The sequence below is a fragment of the Giraffa tippelskirchi genome, chromosome 2, assembly GCF_054371585.1.
Source record: "Giraffa tippelskirchi isolate mGirTip1 chromosome 2, T2T-mGirTip1v1.2.pri, whole genome shotgun sequence".
Lineage (NCBI taxonomy): Eukaryota > Metazoa > Chordata > Mammalia > Artiodactyla > Giraffidae > Giraffa > Giraffa tippelskirchi.
In genome coordinates, this window is record NC_137276.1 from 15360957 (window position 1) to 15379932 (window position 18976).

The 18976-nt window shown below is 38.1% G+C and overlaps 1 protein-coding gene across 5 annotated transcripts in view; it reads right to left on the minus strand.

Annotated features, from left to right (window-relative positions):
- Positions 1-321: 321 nt before the first annotated feature.
- Positions 322-18976, minus strand: part of ATRNL1 (attractin like 1) — a 738261-nt gene continuing 719606 nt past the window's right edge. For all 5 annotated transcript variants that reach the window (XM_081573518.1, XM_081573521.1, XM_081573515.1 and 2 more), the window contains one exon: positions 322-4763. In XM_081573518.1, the coding sequence (XP_081429644.1) occupies positions 4639-4763 (125 nt within the window). In that variant the 3' untranslated portion in view covers positions 322-4638. The remainder of the gene's footprint in view (positions 4764-18976) is intronic.

The window sequence follows — 18976 nt, forward strand, 5'->3', positions numbered from 1 at the left end:
CTAAGATCCCATATGCCCCGTGGCCAAAAAACCAAAATGTAAAACAGAGGCAATACTGTAACAAATTCAATAAAGACTTTAAAATGATTCACATTCAAAAAATCTTAAAAAAAAAAAACAACCCAAAGAGAATATGTAGAAAAGGCCAACAAAAATCAGGTGAAGGAGAGAGAAATATATTTTGAATGTGGCATCCAATAACCAAATTTTATAACCAAGTCATAGATGGCAGATAAACTTATCCTTTGGTTGAATGCTTTTTCCTAGATGATCTTGGGGAGGTAAAAAATATATATAACAAAACTGCATTGGCAATGGGGGTTGGAAGATCCAATGTTTTTATTTCAGCAATTAAACTCCTGATGAATAGCATACTATATCATAAAATGTTGGCTTTTTAAAGCAGGTTTGAACTTTTACACAATCTGTTTTAACACTGGCATGCATACCTGTATACATATATACTGAGATGGTTCTAATTCTTAATTTAAAAAATTTGATACAACTAAAATGTTAAATGTACACTATAATGAAAACACTGCTGTAACACCAACCAGATGGCTTGTATTCCTTGAAAAATTATTTAAAGCATTTTGACTTAGAATGATGACTTCATTATTTAAAGAAATTCTTCTAACTGTAAATAAAGGCAGCTCTTTGGCCTAGTGCAAAGTATCCTTAATTTGCCTAATCCTAAGAATCACTGAAGTGCTTGCTTATTAAGCATATGAATCTCTAGGGTCCAATCCAGTCCTTTTGTATCTTAATCTCTACAGGCGAAGGTAGGAATGTGCACTGACCCAGGTAGTTCACATGATCAAGTTCCAAACTCATCTAAGTAAACTCACACCTGTTTTAGCAAAGAGGCTTTGGAAAGTTGATTTTTTTTTAAAGTATATGCGGGTAGTATTCGTTCATTTGATCAGTTTTAATTTTTTAAAACATTTTATATGAAACACTTTTCAAATCATAGTTTTATGTTCAATGCCACAAAGATGTATCATGTATGACAACCAAATGTAAGGATCGATCCCTTCTTGCCAAATTTGAACATGAAAGTGACAATCGATGTTCCTGTCTAAATGTCACCAAGCAATCTTTAAAAAATGCTTTACTAAAACTATATATTTTGAAAGAGTCAAAGCTGCTATTGACCCAAATATCCAAGTGGAGTTTTTTAGAAATCTCTATAGTCTAGAAATACAGGAATTGACTTGAGGTTTTTACGAAATCTTCATTTGCAAAAAATCTACATAGCTTTTATAGATGGTGAAAATATGAATGAAAAATTAATAGATGAATTTATAAAACAATTGGTAGAAAAAGAGTGGCCTGGTGGCCCCACGATTGTTAAAACCCAGCTACATAGGCTGCACTGAGGGCCCACCGTGGAAGCTTTGTGTCTATTAACATCCACTATCTTCTTGGTTCACAACAGCTCTGCAAGGTGAGTACAGTAGTTTCCCCACACAGATGATAAGTCTGAGGCTTCGAAAGGGTAAAACTTGCCAGCACCACACGGCTCAAAGCTGGTTGCAACATCTGTTTTCGGGCCCAGCCACCGGTCTGCACTCTAAGTGACCCTAGAGCAGCACAAAGCCATGTAGTCACTGCTGTCTTACTGTAACCCAAAGAAAATGAGATATTGGGAAGCACAGTAAGGATCGATTACCGGTTGAAATATATTCTATTTGTAGTTTTCCTATTGAACATAACACCATAGTATATGGCATACATTTTCCTTCTATGCGTCTCACTAAATAAATTTTCATTTAGAAGCAATTATGAAAATCTCAGTCCCCTTCAAATGTATTAAATTGATCTGTGAGCATGTGTATCCTCTTCAACAAGAAATCTCTAATTTGATTTTTAAAAAAAATTTTTAACCAAAACTTTTCATTCTATTTAACCAAAGCTTTTCATCTTGGGTGGAATAAGAAATCCTAAAAATTAACAAATTTTTCAAAGTCATTCTAAACTGAAATGTACAGAGTTCCTTTAAGGTAAGTTTTCAAGAGAATCAGTCATTTATTGCCTAACTTCTTGAACAGTATCTGCGTATACTTGTGGTTTGTTTTCTTTTTTTTTAAGGAAGCTTCCAGATTAAAAGTGTTTGGGATGTGGGGAAAAAAGAAAATGATACAGATTCAAAGCGATTATCCCCAAGGTCTTTTCAATCTACTTCACATAGGGTGAAGTATTTTCTTGCCAGTAAAAAGCTTTGGAAAATTGAGAAGATATTGCATAATTTAGTCACAGAGTTAGCCATATTTGGCCCAGAAACATAGAGTATATGACTTTAACTTAACATTGCGTTATGTCCCATAATTGTCTAAAATTCAAATTTACAAATTTTAAGAACTCTATGAGATTTGATATGAATGAGGCTTGACAATTCTTTCACAGTAATTCCATTTGTTTAGCCTCTCTAAAAATACAGCTGAGATAGATTTTACATTCAACTCTGTATATTTCTGTCTTTTTGTTATATATGCTTTCATGATAACTGTTACAGAGTATTAAGCAAACAGGGCAATCATTTTATTTTTACATGATTCTACTTTTGTATTCATCAGTTTTGCCAATCTATTTTTCCATGAGAAAAAAAATCACCATTTAAAGGGTTCCCCAAAAAGCTAATAAAATTCTTGATTGTTTTCAGGAGACATTTACAAACTTCGCTCAATTTGTTTCTTTTTTTTTGAAAGAAAATTTCATAGGGAGGTTAAAAACAAACAGCTCCACTTCCTACCCCCATCAAAACCCCATAGGCTATAGATTAAATTGATCTCAGAATTAGTCTAACTTTTAACGCATGGAAAATAGCAAAATTATCATGCCAACATAAGGAATATATACTGTAATTCATAAATGCCTAATCATCAAAACAATGACATAGTCATGGTCAGATGCAACCTAGCAATCTTATATATGATGCAACTACATATTTATGATCATTCCTGCTACACATCACATTCGATCCTCATCAAATTAAGCTGGCTATGTAAAAGTGGCATTGTGAGATAAACATTTACTATCACAATAGGGTCATATTCCGCTACTGCACAACCATAGCATGCAAGTAACTATGCACTAGCTGTAAACAGTAAAGTGTCATTATCTTCCAGAAATCCAAAGAGTGTGATAAGTGCATAGAGAGTACTAAACATCAATTATATTTAAATGACTTTCATACTGAACAAAACTATATTGCACAGAGCAGCTTTGGATGTGTCTCTTGTCACTGCTCTCTTCATATATTCTGTAGTCACCTTGAAGTTAAGCAATTGCGGTTCCAAACAAGCTCTGTTCATCTACTGAGTTCTAGTGGACGGCTGTCAAAAATTAGGACACACATGATTCTACGTTCCAATGTGAAAGCTGTCTTAAACCACCTTCCCTTTCTGCCATAATTCAGATGTTTGAATCATTAAGAATATGCTGAATGTGGGCAGTGACAAACTTATTTTATTTCTCAAATTGGAGACTTTCATGACACCAATGTGCTCGTGTTAGAAATAGGAATACTGCAGATGCTTGCCAGCAAATGCTCTTCTCTACTTGTATTCTAAGTGAAACAGCTGGCAGGAAGAAACCTGGGTCTTATTATGACTTGGAGGGGGTTTTGACTCTAAAATGCTTTTCACAGCGTTTGTAAAAGGTAGGTAAAATCTAGCAGCTAGGAGAGGAGCGCCAAAAGAACGTGATCCGTTCTTATAAGAATGCAGATGGATCATTGAGGTCTGATCCAATGGTTCTGAAGCAATTAAAAAAATTACCATATTAGAGCAGAAGCTTGCATACTGTAAAATCACTATTTCAGCTCTCTTCAGGTTTGTGGCATTGGAGGCTGGTTTGGGAAGGAGGGGAAAAATTGATTGCTGGACAGGCTTTTCCATGCTCTATCAGCTCTGATAATGAGTTAGGCAGTTGGCATGGATGACAGCAATGTCCTCGTCACTCAGAATTCTAATAAACCTCCTGTGAAGTTGCACAATACCATCTAGCCAAATGGATTCATTCTGGTCTGCATTCCAGTTAGGTGGAAAAGAATCACATTTGAAAACTGAGTTTGGACATGATACGGTCCTGTGAAATATTTAAATAGATTTACCTACATCCTACTAAATCAAAACCTTGCTTTTACATTTACAAGGAGATAAAATAATATTTAAAGCCATTGCAGTTTGTTCATTTCCTGTTCATATACAAGTGACATAAGTTTGCTTAGGAGGCAAAAACTGTACAATTCTCATCATTCAGGCATTATAAAATGTCTTTCTTTAAAGTCCTGGGATATAAACAGTTTGGTTTATATGAATTACATATTTTTCATCTGTATTAAGAAACAATATTATACATCTTTTTTTCCAGAGTACTTTAATGTTATCTATGATAAGCCTAAGATAGCTGTAAAAACTAATTTTATCACCTGTGACCATCAATACTATTAATTTTATAAAACTCATGAACATTCTTTGGCCACTCGGGTCATTCCCCTTTCAGACGGAACTGTGTTTGGGCCCTGGGACCATACAGAGATTTGTCTCCGTGAAAACTGAGGCCTTGGACCAGCCTTTAATGGAAGGCATTTACAGAGTCAAACATGACAGAACCTACAGGAGCAGTTTCTGTTTCTCAGACACAAGTTCCTTGACGCGTTGAGAGGTGGTGTTTTCGATTTCGGACTCCTGAAGTTTTGTCTTTACTATCTGAAGGCTTCTGCTGCGAAATATCTATTAGGGCACTGGCAATTGCAAGGCCTGGAAAAAGAGGAAAAAGGCACGTAAATGTTTGGTTAGACATTTTGGGGATGGCAACAGTGGTGGCCTAGTATTGTTTTATATTCAGCAATCAAACATGTAGCTGTTTACTGGAAGTTGTCAAGTGGTTTATCCTTTACTTATAATATTTCTTGTTTTACTTTTTTAAAATTGAAACGTAGTTGACTTACAACATTGTAATAATTACTGCTATACAGCACAGTGATTCAGTTATATGCATCGATACATTTTTTTTTTTACATTTTAAAATATTTCTAACCTTGGACATATGAACTGTATACATGAAGAAGAGCAAGGACCTAACAAAATAAACTGACTCTGACTTTGGACAATCAAATTGCTGTGTGACAAAACACCACAGTCAGTGTGGCTATGACTCCACACCTTTGTTTCTATATCCAAACACAAGTGTGTTCTAAAAGTATAAGGAACTTTCAGTATCACTATTGGTTTTGTGTGTGTGTGTGTGTATAACAAAAGTCAGCATATTGTTGTTGTTGCTTTTTTAATTAGAGTAGTTTTAGGTTTACAGAAATGTTGAACCAATATTGATATATGATTATTAGCTAAAGTCTATAGTTTACATTAGGGATCACACTTTGGGCTGTACACAAAGTTCTATGGGTTTTGATAAATGCATGCTGTCATATACTCACTGTGAAAGCATCATACAAAATAGTTTCATTGCCGTAAAAATTTCCTGGGCTCTATCAGTTCATCCATCCCCTTACCCTGAGCTTCTGGTAACCACTGATCTTTTTTCAAATATCTCTATAGTTTTGCATTTTCCAGAATATCATATAGTTGGAATCATACAGTATGTAGCCTTTTCAGATTGTCTTGTTTCACTGAGCAATATTCCCTTAAGTTCCACCATATCTCTTTTTGGCTTGATGACCCATTTCTTTTTATTGCTAAATAATATTCCATTGTATTGATGTACTGCAGTTTGTCCATAGGGTCACAAGAGTTGGAGACAACGTGGTAGCTAAACAGAAGCAGCAGCAATAACATATGATGTTGAGCATCTTTTCCTATACTTATTTGTCATATGTACATATTTCTTTAGTGATGTATCCATTCAGACCTTTTGTCTATTTTTAATTTTCTTGTTTGCTTTCTTATTGTTGAATTTTAAGAGCTTTCTTTTATATTTTGGATACCAGTCCTTTTTCAGATACAGGTTTAGCAAGTATTGTCTCCCAGACTGTTGTCTATCTTTTCATTCTCTTACATTGCTTTTAAGAGGTAAGAAAGTACCCTAGGGATACAGCTGTGAAATGCACGTAGAAAAAGACAACTTGTAGAAATTTAGCGAATACATGGCTTAAATATAAGAAAAAGATCATTAGTATTATCAGTAGAATATCTACAAGAAAGTGGATCTCTAGCTATCAAAGGTAATGAAGAATATTGTTTTGTCCACTGATTGACAGGAACATGTGTTAATATGTACAGGAATAGTAAAGCCTTTCCTAAATTTATACAAGGAATGGCTGAATCCAATACCCTGGTTTCAGTTCAGTTCCGTTCAGTTGCTCAGTGGTGTCTGACTCTGCGACCCCATGGACTGCAGCACGCCAGTCCCTGTGCATCACCAACTCCCGGAGTTTGCTCAAACTCATGTCCATTGAGTTGGTGATGCCATTCAACCATCTCATCCTCTGTCATCCTCTTCTCCTCCTGCCTTCAATCTTTCCCAGCATCAGGGTCATTTCCAATGAGTCAGTTCTTCACATCAGGTGGCCAAAGTATTGGAGTTTCAGCTTCAGCATCAGTCCTTCCAATGAATATTCAGGACTGATTTCCTTTAGGATGGACTGGTTGGATCTCCTTGCAATCCAAGGGACTCTCAAGAGTCTTCTCCATGTAAACCCATGGCTGATTCATGTATGGCAAAAACCACTACAATATTGTAAAGTAATTAGCTCCCAACTAAAATAAATAAATTAAAGAAGAAAAAAAAAGAGTCTTCTCCAACACCACAGTTCAAAAGCATCAATTCTTTGGCACTCAGCTTTCTTTATAGTCCAACTTTCACATCCATATATGACTACTGGAAAAACCATAGCATTGACTAGATGGACCTTTGTCGGCAAAGTAATGCCTCTGCTTTTTAATATGCTCTCTAGGTTGGTCATAGCTTTTCTTCCAAGGAGCAAGCATCTTTTAATTTGATGGCTGCAGTCGCCATCTGCAGTGATTTTGGAGCCCAAGAAAATAAAGTCTCTCACTGTTTCTATTGTTTCCCCATTTACTTGACATGAAGTGATGGGACCAGATGTCATGATCTTAGTTTTCTGAATGTTGAATTTTAAGCCAACTTTTTCACTATCCTCTTTCACATTCATCAAGAGGCTCTTTAGTTCCTTTTCACTTTCTGCCATAAAGCATGGTATCATTTGCGTATCTGAGGTTACTAATATTTCTCCCAGCAATCTTGAGTCCAGCTTGTGCTTCATCCAGCCCAGCATTTTGCATGATGTACTCTGCATATAAGTTAAATAAGCAGGGTGAGAATATACAGACTTGACGTACTCCTTTCCCAATTTGGAACCAGTCCATTGTTCCATGTCCGGTTCTAACTGTTGCTTGTTGACCTGCATACAGATTTCTCAGGAGGCAGGTAAGGTGGTCTAGTATTCCCATGTCTTGAAGATCATTTTCCACAGTTTGCTGTGATCTACACAGTCAAAGGCTTTGGCATAATCAATGAAGCAGATGTTTTTCTGGAACTCTCTTGCTTTTTTGATGATCCAGGGGATGTTGGCAATTTGATCTCTGGTTCCACTGCCTTTTCTAAATCCAGCTTGAACATCTGGAAGTTCACGGTTCACATACTGTTGAAACCTGGCTTGGAGATTTTTGAGCATTACTTTGTTAATGTGTGAGATGAGTGCAACTGTGCGGTAAAAAAAACTGACCTTTTCTAGTCCTGTGGCCACTGCTGAGTTTTCCAAATTTGATGGCATATTGAGTGCAGCACTTTCACAGCATCATCTTTTAGGATTTGAAGTAGCTCAACTGGAATTCCATCACCTGTACTAGCTTTGTTTAAAGTGACGCTTCCTAAGGCCCACTTGACTTCGCATTCCAGGATGTCTGGCTCTAGGTGAGTGATCACACCATCGTGATTATCTGGGTCGTGAAGATCTTTTTTGTACAGTTCTTCTGCGTATTCTTGCCACCTCTTCTTAATACCTTCTGCTTCTATTAGGTCCATACCATTTCTGTCCTTTATTGAGCCCATCTTTGCATGAAATGTTCCCTTGGTATCTCTAATTTTCTTGAAGAGATCTCTAGTCTTTCCCATTCTATTGTTTTCTCTATTTCTTTGCATTGATCGCTGAGGAAGGCTTTCTTATCTCTCTTTGCTATTCTTTGGAACTCTGCATTCAAATGGGTATCTTTCCTTTTCTCCTTTGCTTTTTGCTTCTCTTTTTTTCACAGCTATTTGTAAGGCCTCCTCAGACAACCATTTTGTCCTTTTGCATTTCTTTTTCTTGTGGATATCTTGATCACTGCCTCCTGTACAATGTCACGAACCTCCACCCATAGTTCTTCAGGCACTCTATCAGATCTAATCCCTTGAATCTATTTGTCACTTCCACTGTATACTTGTAAAGGATTTGATTTAGGTCATACCTGAATGGTCTAAGTGGTTTTCCCTACTTTCTTCATTTTCAGTCTGAATTTGGCAATAAGGAGTTCATGATCTGAGCCACAGTCAGTTCCCGGTCTTGTTTTTGCTGACTGTATAGAGCTTCTCCATCTTTGGCTGCAAAGAATATAATCAATCTGATTTTGGTATTGACCATCTGGTGAGGTCCATGTGTAGAGGCTTCTCTTGTGCTGTTGGAAGAAGGTGTTTGCTATGACCAGTGCGTTCTCTTGGGAAAATTCTATTAGCCTTTGTCTTGCTTCATTTTGTATTCTAAGGCCAAATTTGCCTGTTATTCCAGGTATCTCTCGACTTTCTATTTTTGAATTTCAGTCCCCTATAATGAAAAGGACATCTTTTTTGGGTATTTGTTCTAAAAGGTCTTGTAGGTCTTCATGGAACTGTTCAGCTTCTTCAACATTACTGGTCAGGGCATAGACTTGGATTACTGTGATATTGAGTGGTTTGCCTTGAAAATGAACGGAGATCATTCTGTCGCTTTTGAGTTTGCATCCAAGTACTGCATTTCAGATTCTTTTGTTGATTGTGATGACTACTCCATTTCTTCTAAGAGATTCTTGCCCACAGTAGTAGATGTAATGGTCATCTGAGTTAAATTAGCCCATTCCAGTCCATTTTAGTTCACCGATTCCTAAAATGTCAATGTTCACTCTTGCTATCTCCTGTCTGACCACTTCTAATTTACCTTGATTCATGGACCTAACATTCCAGGTTCCTATGCCATATTGCTCTTTACAGCATTGGACTTCACTTCCATCGCCAGTCACATCCACAACTGGGCATTGTTTTTGCTTTGGCTCCATCTCTTCATTCTTTCTGGAGTTATTTCTCCACTCTTCTCCAGGAGCATATTGGGCACCTACCGACCTGGGGAGTTCATACTTCAGTGTCATATCTTTTTGTCTTTTCATACTGTTCATGGGGCTCTCAAGGAAAGAATACTGAAGTGGATTGCCATTCCCTTCTCCAGTGGATCACGTTTTGTCAGAACTCTCCACGATGACCCATCTGTCTTGGGTTGCCCTCATACCCTGGTTTATCACAGCTATCCAGGAATCATTTTAGTTTCTGTCGACTTCCATAGAATTTTTGAATAAAATGAGATGTGCCAAATCCCCATACTAATCCATGAGACGAGACTGCTTGCTTCAAGAAGTCACCAATTTCCCTTCCGCAAGGTCTCGGAGACTTGACTCTGAATTGAGTTGAACCAGCCCCTGAGCTCTCACAGACATCTTCTCAATGTGCTGCTCTTATAGGAGGGCCTCACATTGGAATCTCATGCTATGCAAGGTGTTATTGAATTATTTTATTCCTGTGGGTCAATGTATACTAGATAAGTCTCAAATATGATCTGGTAAGAACAGAACTCCAGAGATTTATGAATAGAAAGGAATGCCAGTGAGGGGAAATAGGTACTATAAGAAGGTCAACTAGTCTCCTGCACATCACTGTGCTGTAGAAATCAAGGGAAAGGGGGGTTCATGTCATCTGCATTAAGTACACAAGGGGCCAGCAGGTGAGGCTTGCCACAGAGGCCTTTGGATCTGCTCAAGGAAGATTCTGGTGATCCTGGAGTCATTTCTGTACTTAGCTGAGGATGGAAGCCAGATAATTCAGCAGGTAATGAGGTGGCCAACAGATATTAGTTCTATGTGGACGACATTTGTCAATGGAAAGAGGTAAGTAAGCTGGTACACAGAGGAAGCAGCAGGGTCAGATGAGATCTAGGTGAATGCATGTGATGATCTGAGTACATATTTTTTTTTTTAAAGGAAAACAGAGTTTCAGGTATATTTAAAAAAAGAAGAGAAGGTATTTATGGAGAAGGAGAAATGAATGGTGTTATGGAGGGAAGGGATTAAAAAATTAATCACTGGCTAGGCTGATAATCTCCCATATTTCCCTTTTAAGAGTTGCTGCTAAATAAACTACATTTTCAGGATATTAAATAACTATTTTGAGTTTCTTAGAGATAACACAAGCTCACAGGTTCAAAGTTTAAGTAAAAACCGCTTTTGTGACCTACAAAGAGCCCACGTGAACTTTGGAAGTGTAAAAAATGATGTTTTAACCACTTACTCTGCTGTAAGAAATAATTATTTTGTTATTTCTTTGAGGGAGGGAATTGAAGCACATTATTTAAAAAAAAAAACCCCACAGACCATGGTTGTGCTAAGTGACAGTTCTGTTCAGACAGGCAGTAAGTTTCCAAGGATCTCCTGGCACAGTTCTGTCAAAAATTACAACCTTCTGTTATTTTATCCTTGGCACCATCTTATCCAGAGACAGCCAAATATGACAAATAATACACGTCTCTTTTAATGTGGACAGAGACCACTTACACTAATTCCGATGATCACAGCATCCAAATATGAAATCATGTTATTCATTAAACTACTGCATGACCTCGTCCAAAGAGCCCTGAGAAATAACACTTTCCCACTTACATGTGGCTACAAACATTGTTTTCCATACAGAAGATACATGGCCAAGAGAGAAGTAAACAGTTTAAGTGGCCAAAACAGGGAATTTTATGCTAATCCTAAACTGTGACTGTATCTGTGTATTTTGGGGTATGTGAATGTGAAGTCTGGGTTTACTAATGGTTTGTAAGCTTAGAAACATTCAGTTGAAACTAATCAGTCATAAACCATATTTCAGTCCTTAATTTAAAACTAAAATTACAAATCATGCTTGTTTCTAATTTGACAGCTTTTTGTCCTTTCTTCTGAAAACTCAACAATCAATTGCATTTTCAGATTCTACATTAACAGCAATTTGTATTCAAGAAACTGTGCTTTCCTCCAGGCAGTGACGTTTGAGTGACCACCATGTGTACTCACAGAGGACACTCAGAGGGCCATTTGCCCAGGTCTTATCTTCTTAATGGGCCAAATGATGCTTTTATTCAAATTTAAGCTTGAGTCCTTTCACTGGACCACACAACTGGTGGCTCACCATGAGTTCTTCTGCATTTAATCCTGTAATTTAATTACAAACAGCACAGTCATCATAATAACTGCATGTATGTGTGTGTGCCTTGTGTCAAATTAAGTGTAAGTTTTTATTACAATGTTTCCATTTCTTCATATTTTCATATATGTGTGCATGTGTGCTTAAGTTGCTTCCGTTGTGTCCGACTCTTTGTGACCCTTTGGGTTGCAGCCTGCCAGGCTCCTCTGCCTGGAGTTCTCCAGGGAAGAATACTGGAGTGAGTTGCCATGCTTCTTCCAGGGGATCTTCCCAGCTCAGGGACTGAACTCAGGTCTCCTACGGTTCCTGCATTGCAGACAGATTCTTTACCACTGAGCCACTGGGAAGCCCACTCAGATATGAAGAACTTTTAAAAATTGCAACAATAACCCAGAAATGGATAAGTCTTCCTTCAACCTGTAAGAGGCTCTGGACACAAAAGTAAACTGGAGAAACAGAAATTCTATCTTCTTAAATTGTCTTAAATTTGATGAGTGTGTGAAGGACTCATTAAAAAGGAGAGAGAGAGAAATTAAAGTAATTTCTATCATTACCTTTCAGCATATTTATTGTAAGCAATCTACTTTTCTTAATTGAGAACAGGAAGTCAAATCAGCAGTTCTTTAAAGAAAGAAAATATTGCTGCCTTCTCCCAGAAAATGTAATAGTTATATATGCTGGTAAGAGACTGAAGATACAGACAATGGCCAGATGATATATGAAAACAGAACTCTGGCCCACAGGCTGCAGCAACCTGCACAGGAAGCCAATCTCTTATCTACAACCACCAGCCCAAGAACCCCACCTGCTATGTCAGGCTTATAGGAGTCAGACTGCTATCTTTAGTAACAATTCAGGGTGTCAAACAATTACCCCTGTAACAATGAGCCCTGAAAAGTCAGGACTTGATTAATGACTGACAGCTTCCCTAATTTTTGTCCCTGTTTCCAACTTAGGACCTACCGGAGAAAGGTAAATATATATCCCTAACCAACCACATGGGCTTCCCTGGTGGCTTATATGGTGAAGAATCTGGTTGCAATGCAGAAAACCCGAGTTCGATCCCCGGTTGTGAAGATCCCCTGGAGAAGAGAATGGCAACCCACTCCAGTATCCTTGCCTGGGGAATTCCACGGACAGAGGAACCTGGCAGGCTACGGTCCATGGGGCTGCAAAGAGTTGGACCTGACTGAGTGACTAAGCACAGAGCCAACCACATAGGATGTCCTGCTTCTGGTTAGCCTGCCTCTAGCCTTCCAGCTCTCTGGTGCCAACAGTCTCCAAGAAGCACATACCTGAGGCCTCTCTTTTTTCCATTATAAAACGTTTCCACACATTTGCCTGTCTCTTAAGTCTTGGCTGGGCTTCCCCAGTGGCTCAGTTGGTAAAGAATCTGCCTGCATTTCCGGAGATGTGGATTCGGTCCCTGGGTCGGGAAGATCCCCTACAGAAGGAAATGGCAACCCACTCCAGTACTCTCGCCTGTGAAATCCCATGGACAGAGGAGCCTGACACGCTACAGTCCATGGGGTCGCCAAAGAGTCAGACAAGACTTAACAACTGAACAAGTCTCTGCCACAGTGCAAGCAAGCAATAGTGGATGACTCCCTCACTGTGTAGCAAGTTCTGAATGAACTGTCTTTGCTTCTAATTTGGTTGGTCTTGGTTTATTGTCACACTGGGAATGAGGAAATAAAGGCAGCTTGAGATCTTTCCTGGATTTTTAAGAAAATGTACATCAAGAAAATCAAAGCAACTTAGAAATGAGGTCTCGGTATTGGTCTTTGTGGGTTTTTTTTTTTTTTTAATTAGTTTAGTTTCTATTTTTTAACTTTACAATATTATATTTGTTTTGCCATACATTGACATGAATCCACCATGGCTGTTGGTCTTTGAAGCAAATGCTTTCTCCTGGTTTAGATTTCGCTAGGAAGTTTTTCCCAGTGAGAGGTTTTCTGGTGATGATCCCACACTCCGAGAGCCACTGGAGAAAGTACTTCCTCCTGGCAGGAGGCTGTGCAGTGGCACATGCCCCATGTTCCATTAAAATCGGGTCACTCCTGAAGATCATTTTTCAAAAAGTCACACAAATCATCTGATGAAATCCACTTATTGTGTTCTCTAGGCCTAGCACAGTTTCTTGTTATCAAAGCAATACAATTAACTGGGGGAAAAATTCATTATTTTAGACTGGTGGTCTAAAGGAATTTCATTTACCATGTCAAGATGATGCACAGACGCTGCAGGCTAGCAAAATTTACATCAAAATATGCCGGGAGATTCAGTACATATGCTGGGGTTTAAATATTTATTATGAGCTTTACCTTTTTGCACTTTTAGTTCTTATATACCAGATACTATGACATTTAGATTATTTAAAATATGAATTATCAACCTCATAAGGCAGAAGGTGCCATCTTCTATCTCCTATTCCATTTTCCATGGCCTCTTGGCATTCTGAACTGGTGCTTGCTAATGAGGAGTGTCAGCAGGGGCTGCCCTGGTTCATCCAGGGTGGAGCAAGCTGGGAAGAAAGCAGGCTTCTTTGGGACCAAGCACGTTTCTTTCAGAACACTGGCACGGTTTAGTAGTCCCTGGTTCGCATGCCAAGAGCTACCAGAGATATTTAGAACATGTAGAAGATGCACCCAAATCAGGCCTTTACTCAGGACCTCAGATTAAAAAACTACATTTTCTTCTTAAATTTAAGAACTTCATTTCTCAATAAACATGTACATACACGCCTGAAAGAGAAAGCAATGAAAATGAATACCAGCTAAATAATTTAAATGGTAAATATATCTTTCTAAGACCACTAAGCTTGAGATAAAAACCACCGAGGAGAAACATTAGGAATTTAGTTATCTTGAGTAAAACTTCAGCTTTTTCTAATGGAAGTGAAATGGTATTAGTAGGTGCCAGAAGTAACAATCTATTCATAAAATTACTGATGTGTTTGTTTTTTTTTTTTAACAATTATGCAGAACAATTAATAAGTACAGTAATAAAATACTGCACATCAAATGAAATTGCCTTGGAAAGAACACTCTTGTTTTATGTACAAACATTGCACTTCCATTTTACATTTGAACAGAGCCTCAGAAAAGTCATTCATTTCGAAATGCTCTCCTCCCAAGTCTGTGTAAGAGCAGGCACCACTATATATTTTAATTTTCCAAGAAAACAGCTTCATTAGGCGTGAAAGGTTAATTGCAGGTTTAAGTGGAGCTCAGGGAATGGTTCTGGGTCTGTAGTGAATTGCACAGCCTGCTTCAGGAAGACTTGAATGAGTGCTGTAAACTGTTTGCCCCGCTGGAATGTTTTACTACCTCATTTACTATCTGTCTTCTTTTACGGCTTGTATTTGTAGTTCTTCTAAACCTTTAATGGCTACAGTTTTATTTCACTGTAATCAGATTTAAATGGAAATACCATGCTGGGATGTTTAAATGCTTTCCCTTTGATTGTATACAGCTACATACTACTGATCGGAGTCTTGGCTATCCTTCACATGATTAAGAAAGTGACTTTGGGAAACTTTGGCGTGACATAGACTCGTGCTATTGTGCAGACTGAATTTAATATTCAGTGTGGCCACCCTTGCCAACAGTCAACTAGGGCTGGATGCATAATTAGAAAATATGCATTTCCATTTTAATTTATCTGTTGGAAGGCCAGCACCACTGAAGTCATTATTAGGCAAAACTCCAAAGGTTACATTGTTGAACAAAAATTGAAATACTTCAAATGCTGAAGATACTAGAATGACAAATGAACTAGTCATATTTGTCTGAGAGTTAAAGAGAGCTTTCCCTTCACCTACTAAAAATCAGTGATAACTACAGAAGCCAGTGTTTAAATACAAATGATAATTGTCTTCTGGTTTACAAAATTTTGTTTGGCCTTTAACACATCATAATATTTTTCATTTAAATACACACTATAAAATTCTACAAAATGTAATCTTGCTTGAGCACCACAGTGCTGAGCACTGTGAATTTTATATGAATTGTTTATATGAATTTTATATGAACTGTTTCCTCATTGGAATAAGCTGAACAGATCATGGACAGTACTGTCTCAAATCATTGTTTAAGGCAAATCCTTAAGGTTCTTCACAAGCAAAGTTTCTCTTAGATCTTTTCAGTTCTGATTTTAATTACATACTAGGAAATTTTATTGACTCATTTGAAATACTTTGTGACTCTTTTTTTAGAGCCAGGAACATTGTAAGAACCAGCTTTGCAGCTGCCTCTTCATGCTTTTAAGTAAATTTCTAATTGAGAATTCCCTGTTTCTAAGCCAACAGGGAAAACATATCCTAGTATTTCCTTAATTCAATTAAAAAAATCTGTTATATGATAATCCCTTATTTAAAGCCCTAATTATCTTTAATTTAAGAGCATACTGTTTATTGAAGAAAGTGAACTATAGCAGTTTTATAAAAATTGCAATATTTTATTTTCCATTATGTAGAGACACTGTATTTTAGCATTTCTAGTAGTATCATGTCATTCTTTGCTTTAGATTAAATGAGATTGTATGTGAAAGTATTTTATAAACTATACAGTATTATACAAAGTGAGCTAATCATTTCAATAATAGAATAATAAAGTTTTTTTTTGTGAGTGTGTGCTCAGTCATATCCCACTGACCCTGTGGACTGTAGTCTGGCAGGCTCTCTGTCCATGGAATTTTCTAGGCAAGAATACTAGAGTAAGTTGCTAATTCCTACTCCAGGGGATCTTCCCAACTCAGGATTGAACCCGTGTCTCCTGCACTGGTCGGAGAAGGCAATGGCAACCCACTCCAGTACTCTTGCCTGGAAAATCCCATGGACAGTGGAGCCTGGTAGGCTGCGGTCCATGGGGTTGCTAGGAGTTGGACACAACTGAGTGACTTCACTTTCACTTTTCACTTTCAAGCACTGGAGAAGGAAATGACAACCCACTCCAGTATTCTTGCCTGGAGAATCCTAGGGACAGGGGAGCCTGGTGGGCTACCGTCTATGGGGTCACACAGAGTCGGATACGACTGAAGCCACTTAGCAGCAGTAGCAGCAGCTCCTGCACTGGTAGGTGGATTCTTTAGCGCTGAGCCATCTGGGAAGCTCAGAATAATAAGATATTACCACCAACAATAAGAAATCACAATCAAATCTTAAATGTTCAGAAAACTCCTAATTCCTAAGGATCAAAAAGTTGTTTCAACAGCAGATCACTTCATTCGACTATTATTTCTTGAGTGCCTGCTATATGCCAGGTACTCCTTTGGTCCATTACAGTTAAGCTAATAACACAGACAAGACAAAAAAGATTCTGTAGCTCCTGATGTTTACATTATAGTGAATCAACCTCATGTATTCTTTTGACTAAGTTACTGTGAGGACTGAATGTGAAGGGCTTAGAGAAGTCCCTGCATATAAAAGCTCAAACATGTCCATCACCATCATCATCATCAACAGTGGGAAGTTTGAAGTCAAATAGGAAATCGATAAAACATTGGGCATTCAAGATTTTGTTTCTATCCTTTAGGATCATTCATTCAATAATTCACTCGAAAACCAGTATGGCTATCATGTAGAATGAAAAAAGAAGGGGAAAAATTTGATAGAAAGACAGACTCAAAGACTCACAGATGGTATCACTTGAGAACAATACTGTCTGTGAGGTGATACTTTATTCAGAACTCAAATCAATCATTTTGATACTCTGGATAATAAACATGAGAACTTGCTCATGAACATATGAATGACTTGGGTGTGTTGCCTGCTCATTAAGGAATGTAAAAATAATTGAAAGTGATAATGGCAAAACAGATGAATGACAATACTCAATAAAGAAGACATTATATTAATACTGCTTGTACTATTAAAGACACAACTAATAATTAACTTGCATCCATTTTTTTAGAATTAAAAATGCTTTTACATTAATTGTCTAGGTTGTTCCTCAAGACTGTTCTGTTGAAGTAGGCTAGGAAACTATTTTTATCCCTGCTTCACAGACGGGCAGAAAGAGGCACAGACTGATTGAATGACTAGTTCAGGCTCACACAGCTGGTGGTCATGGCGGGACCTGAACCCAGGATTCTAGATCCTCTGACTCCCACTTTGCTCGCTTTATTGCCATTAGCAGGAAACTTCTGTGTTAGTACAAATGGCTAACACATGATTTTGAACCAAAAGAAAAAGAAAAGAAGAAACTGGTAGGGATTTAAAATCAGTTATGGTCAAAGGCATTAATTATTGCTAATAGTTATAAAGCATCATCATCAACTCAATGGACATGATGAAATGAAGTGAACTCCAGAAGACAGTGAAGGACATGGAAGCCTGGAGTGCTGCATTCCACTGAGTCACAAAGAATCGGACATGACTTAGTGACTGAACAACAACATAGTTATAAAAACAACAATAATAATATAAACAATAACTATTCTGTTAATACTGATTTTATATGCCAGGCATTGCCCTCCGCACTTTATATGCATTATTTTATCCGTTTATGCAGACAGGAATGGATGACAATACAGGTTAAACCCATCAACATGCATTGAGGGCATATTGCAGGCAGTGTGGTTGAGGTTGGTTGTTGTCAAAGAGTGAACAAGTGAAAGTGAAAGCCGCTCAGTCATGTCCGACTCTTTGTGACCCCATGGACTGTAGCCTGCCAGGCTCCTCTGTCCATGGAATTCCGTAAGTCAGAATATTGGAGTGGGTAGCCATTCCCTTCTCCAGGGGATCTTCCTGACCCAGGAATTGAACTGGGGTCTCCTGCATTGCAGGCGGATTCTTTACCAGCTGAGCTAAAGAGTCACTACCAAAGAGCATCAGGTGAGGACAATGATATTGTACAAAAGCTCCTAGATTTGCTAACAGTGGCACAGAGACAAATTCTATAAAGTAGGCATGAGGCAAGAGAGGAAGAAAGATACAGGTGAAATCTGAGGGGTGGGTATGGAGGTCAAAGATTCCCAGGGAAGATATCTCTGAGCTGAGGTTGAAAGATGAGAAGGAAGTAGTCAGATGAAGACTCTTGGCATGAGGAATGTAGTAAGTTCTGGGCAGAGGGAACTGAAACATGTGCAGAAGGGAGAGGAAGGATGTCTGGGAAACCTTAGGTGTGAGAGAAGAAAGATAGTCAAGCAGAAGTGGGTCCACAAAATGGCCTTAGGTGCCAAAGTAGGAAACAGACTTTTAACCTATAAGCCACAAAGAGCCATGGAATGGTTTGTAGGAGGGGAGAGGCAGAATCAGACTTTTCAAAGAGTCAGCTTTGAAAAGCATTTCAAAGAGATACCTCTACTGGTAGCACGGACAGACCGGACTGGTGGATGAGCCTACAATTATCAAAGCCAGATAAGAGAGAGACAATAAAGAGAGAGAAAATTGGGGGAGAATGGAGACATGTACATGCATGACTGAGTCGCTCTGCTGTGCACCTGAAACTATCACAACACTGTTAATTGGTTCTACTCCAATATAAAATTGATAGTTAAAAAATTAAAAAAATAAGGGAGAGAAGGGATGAAC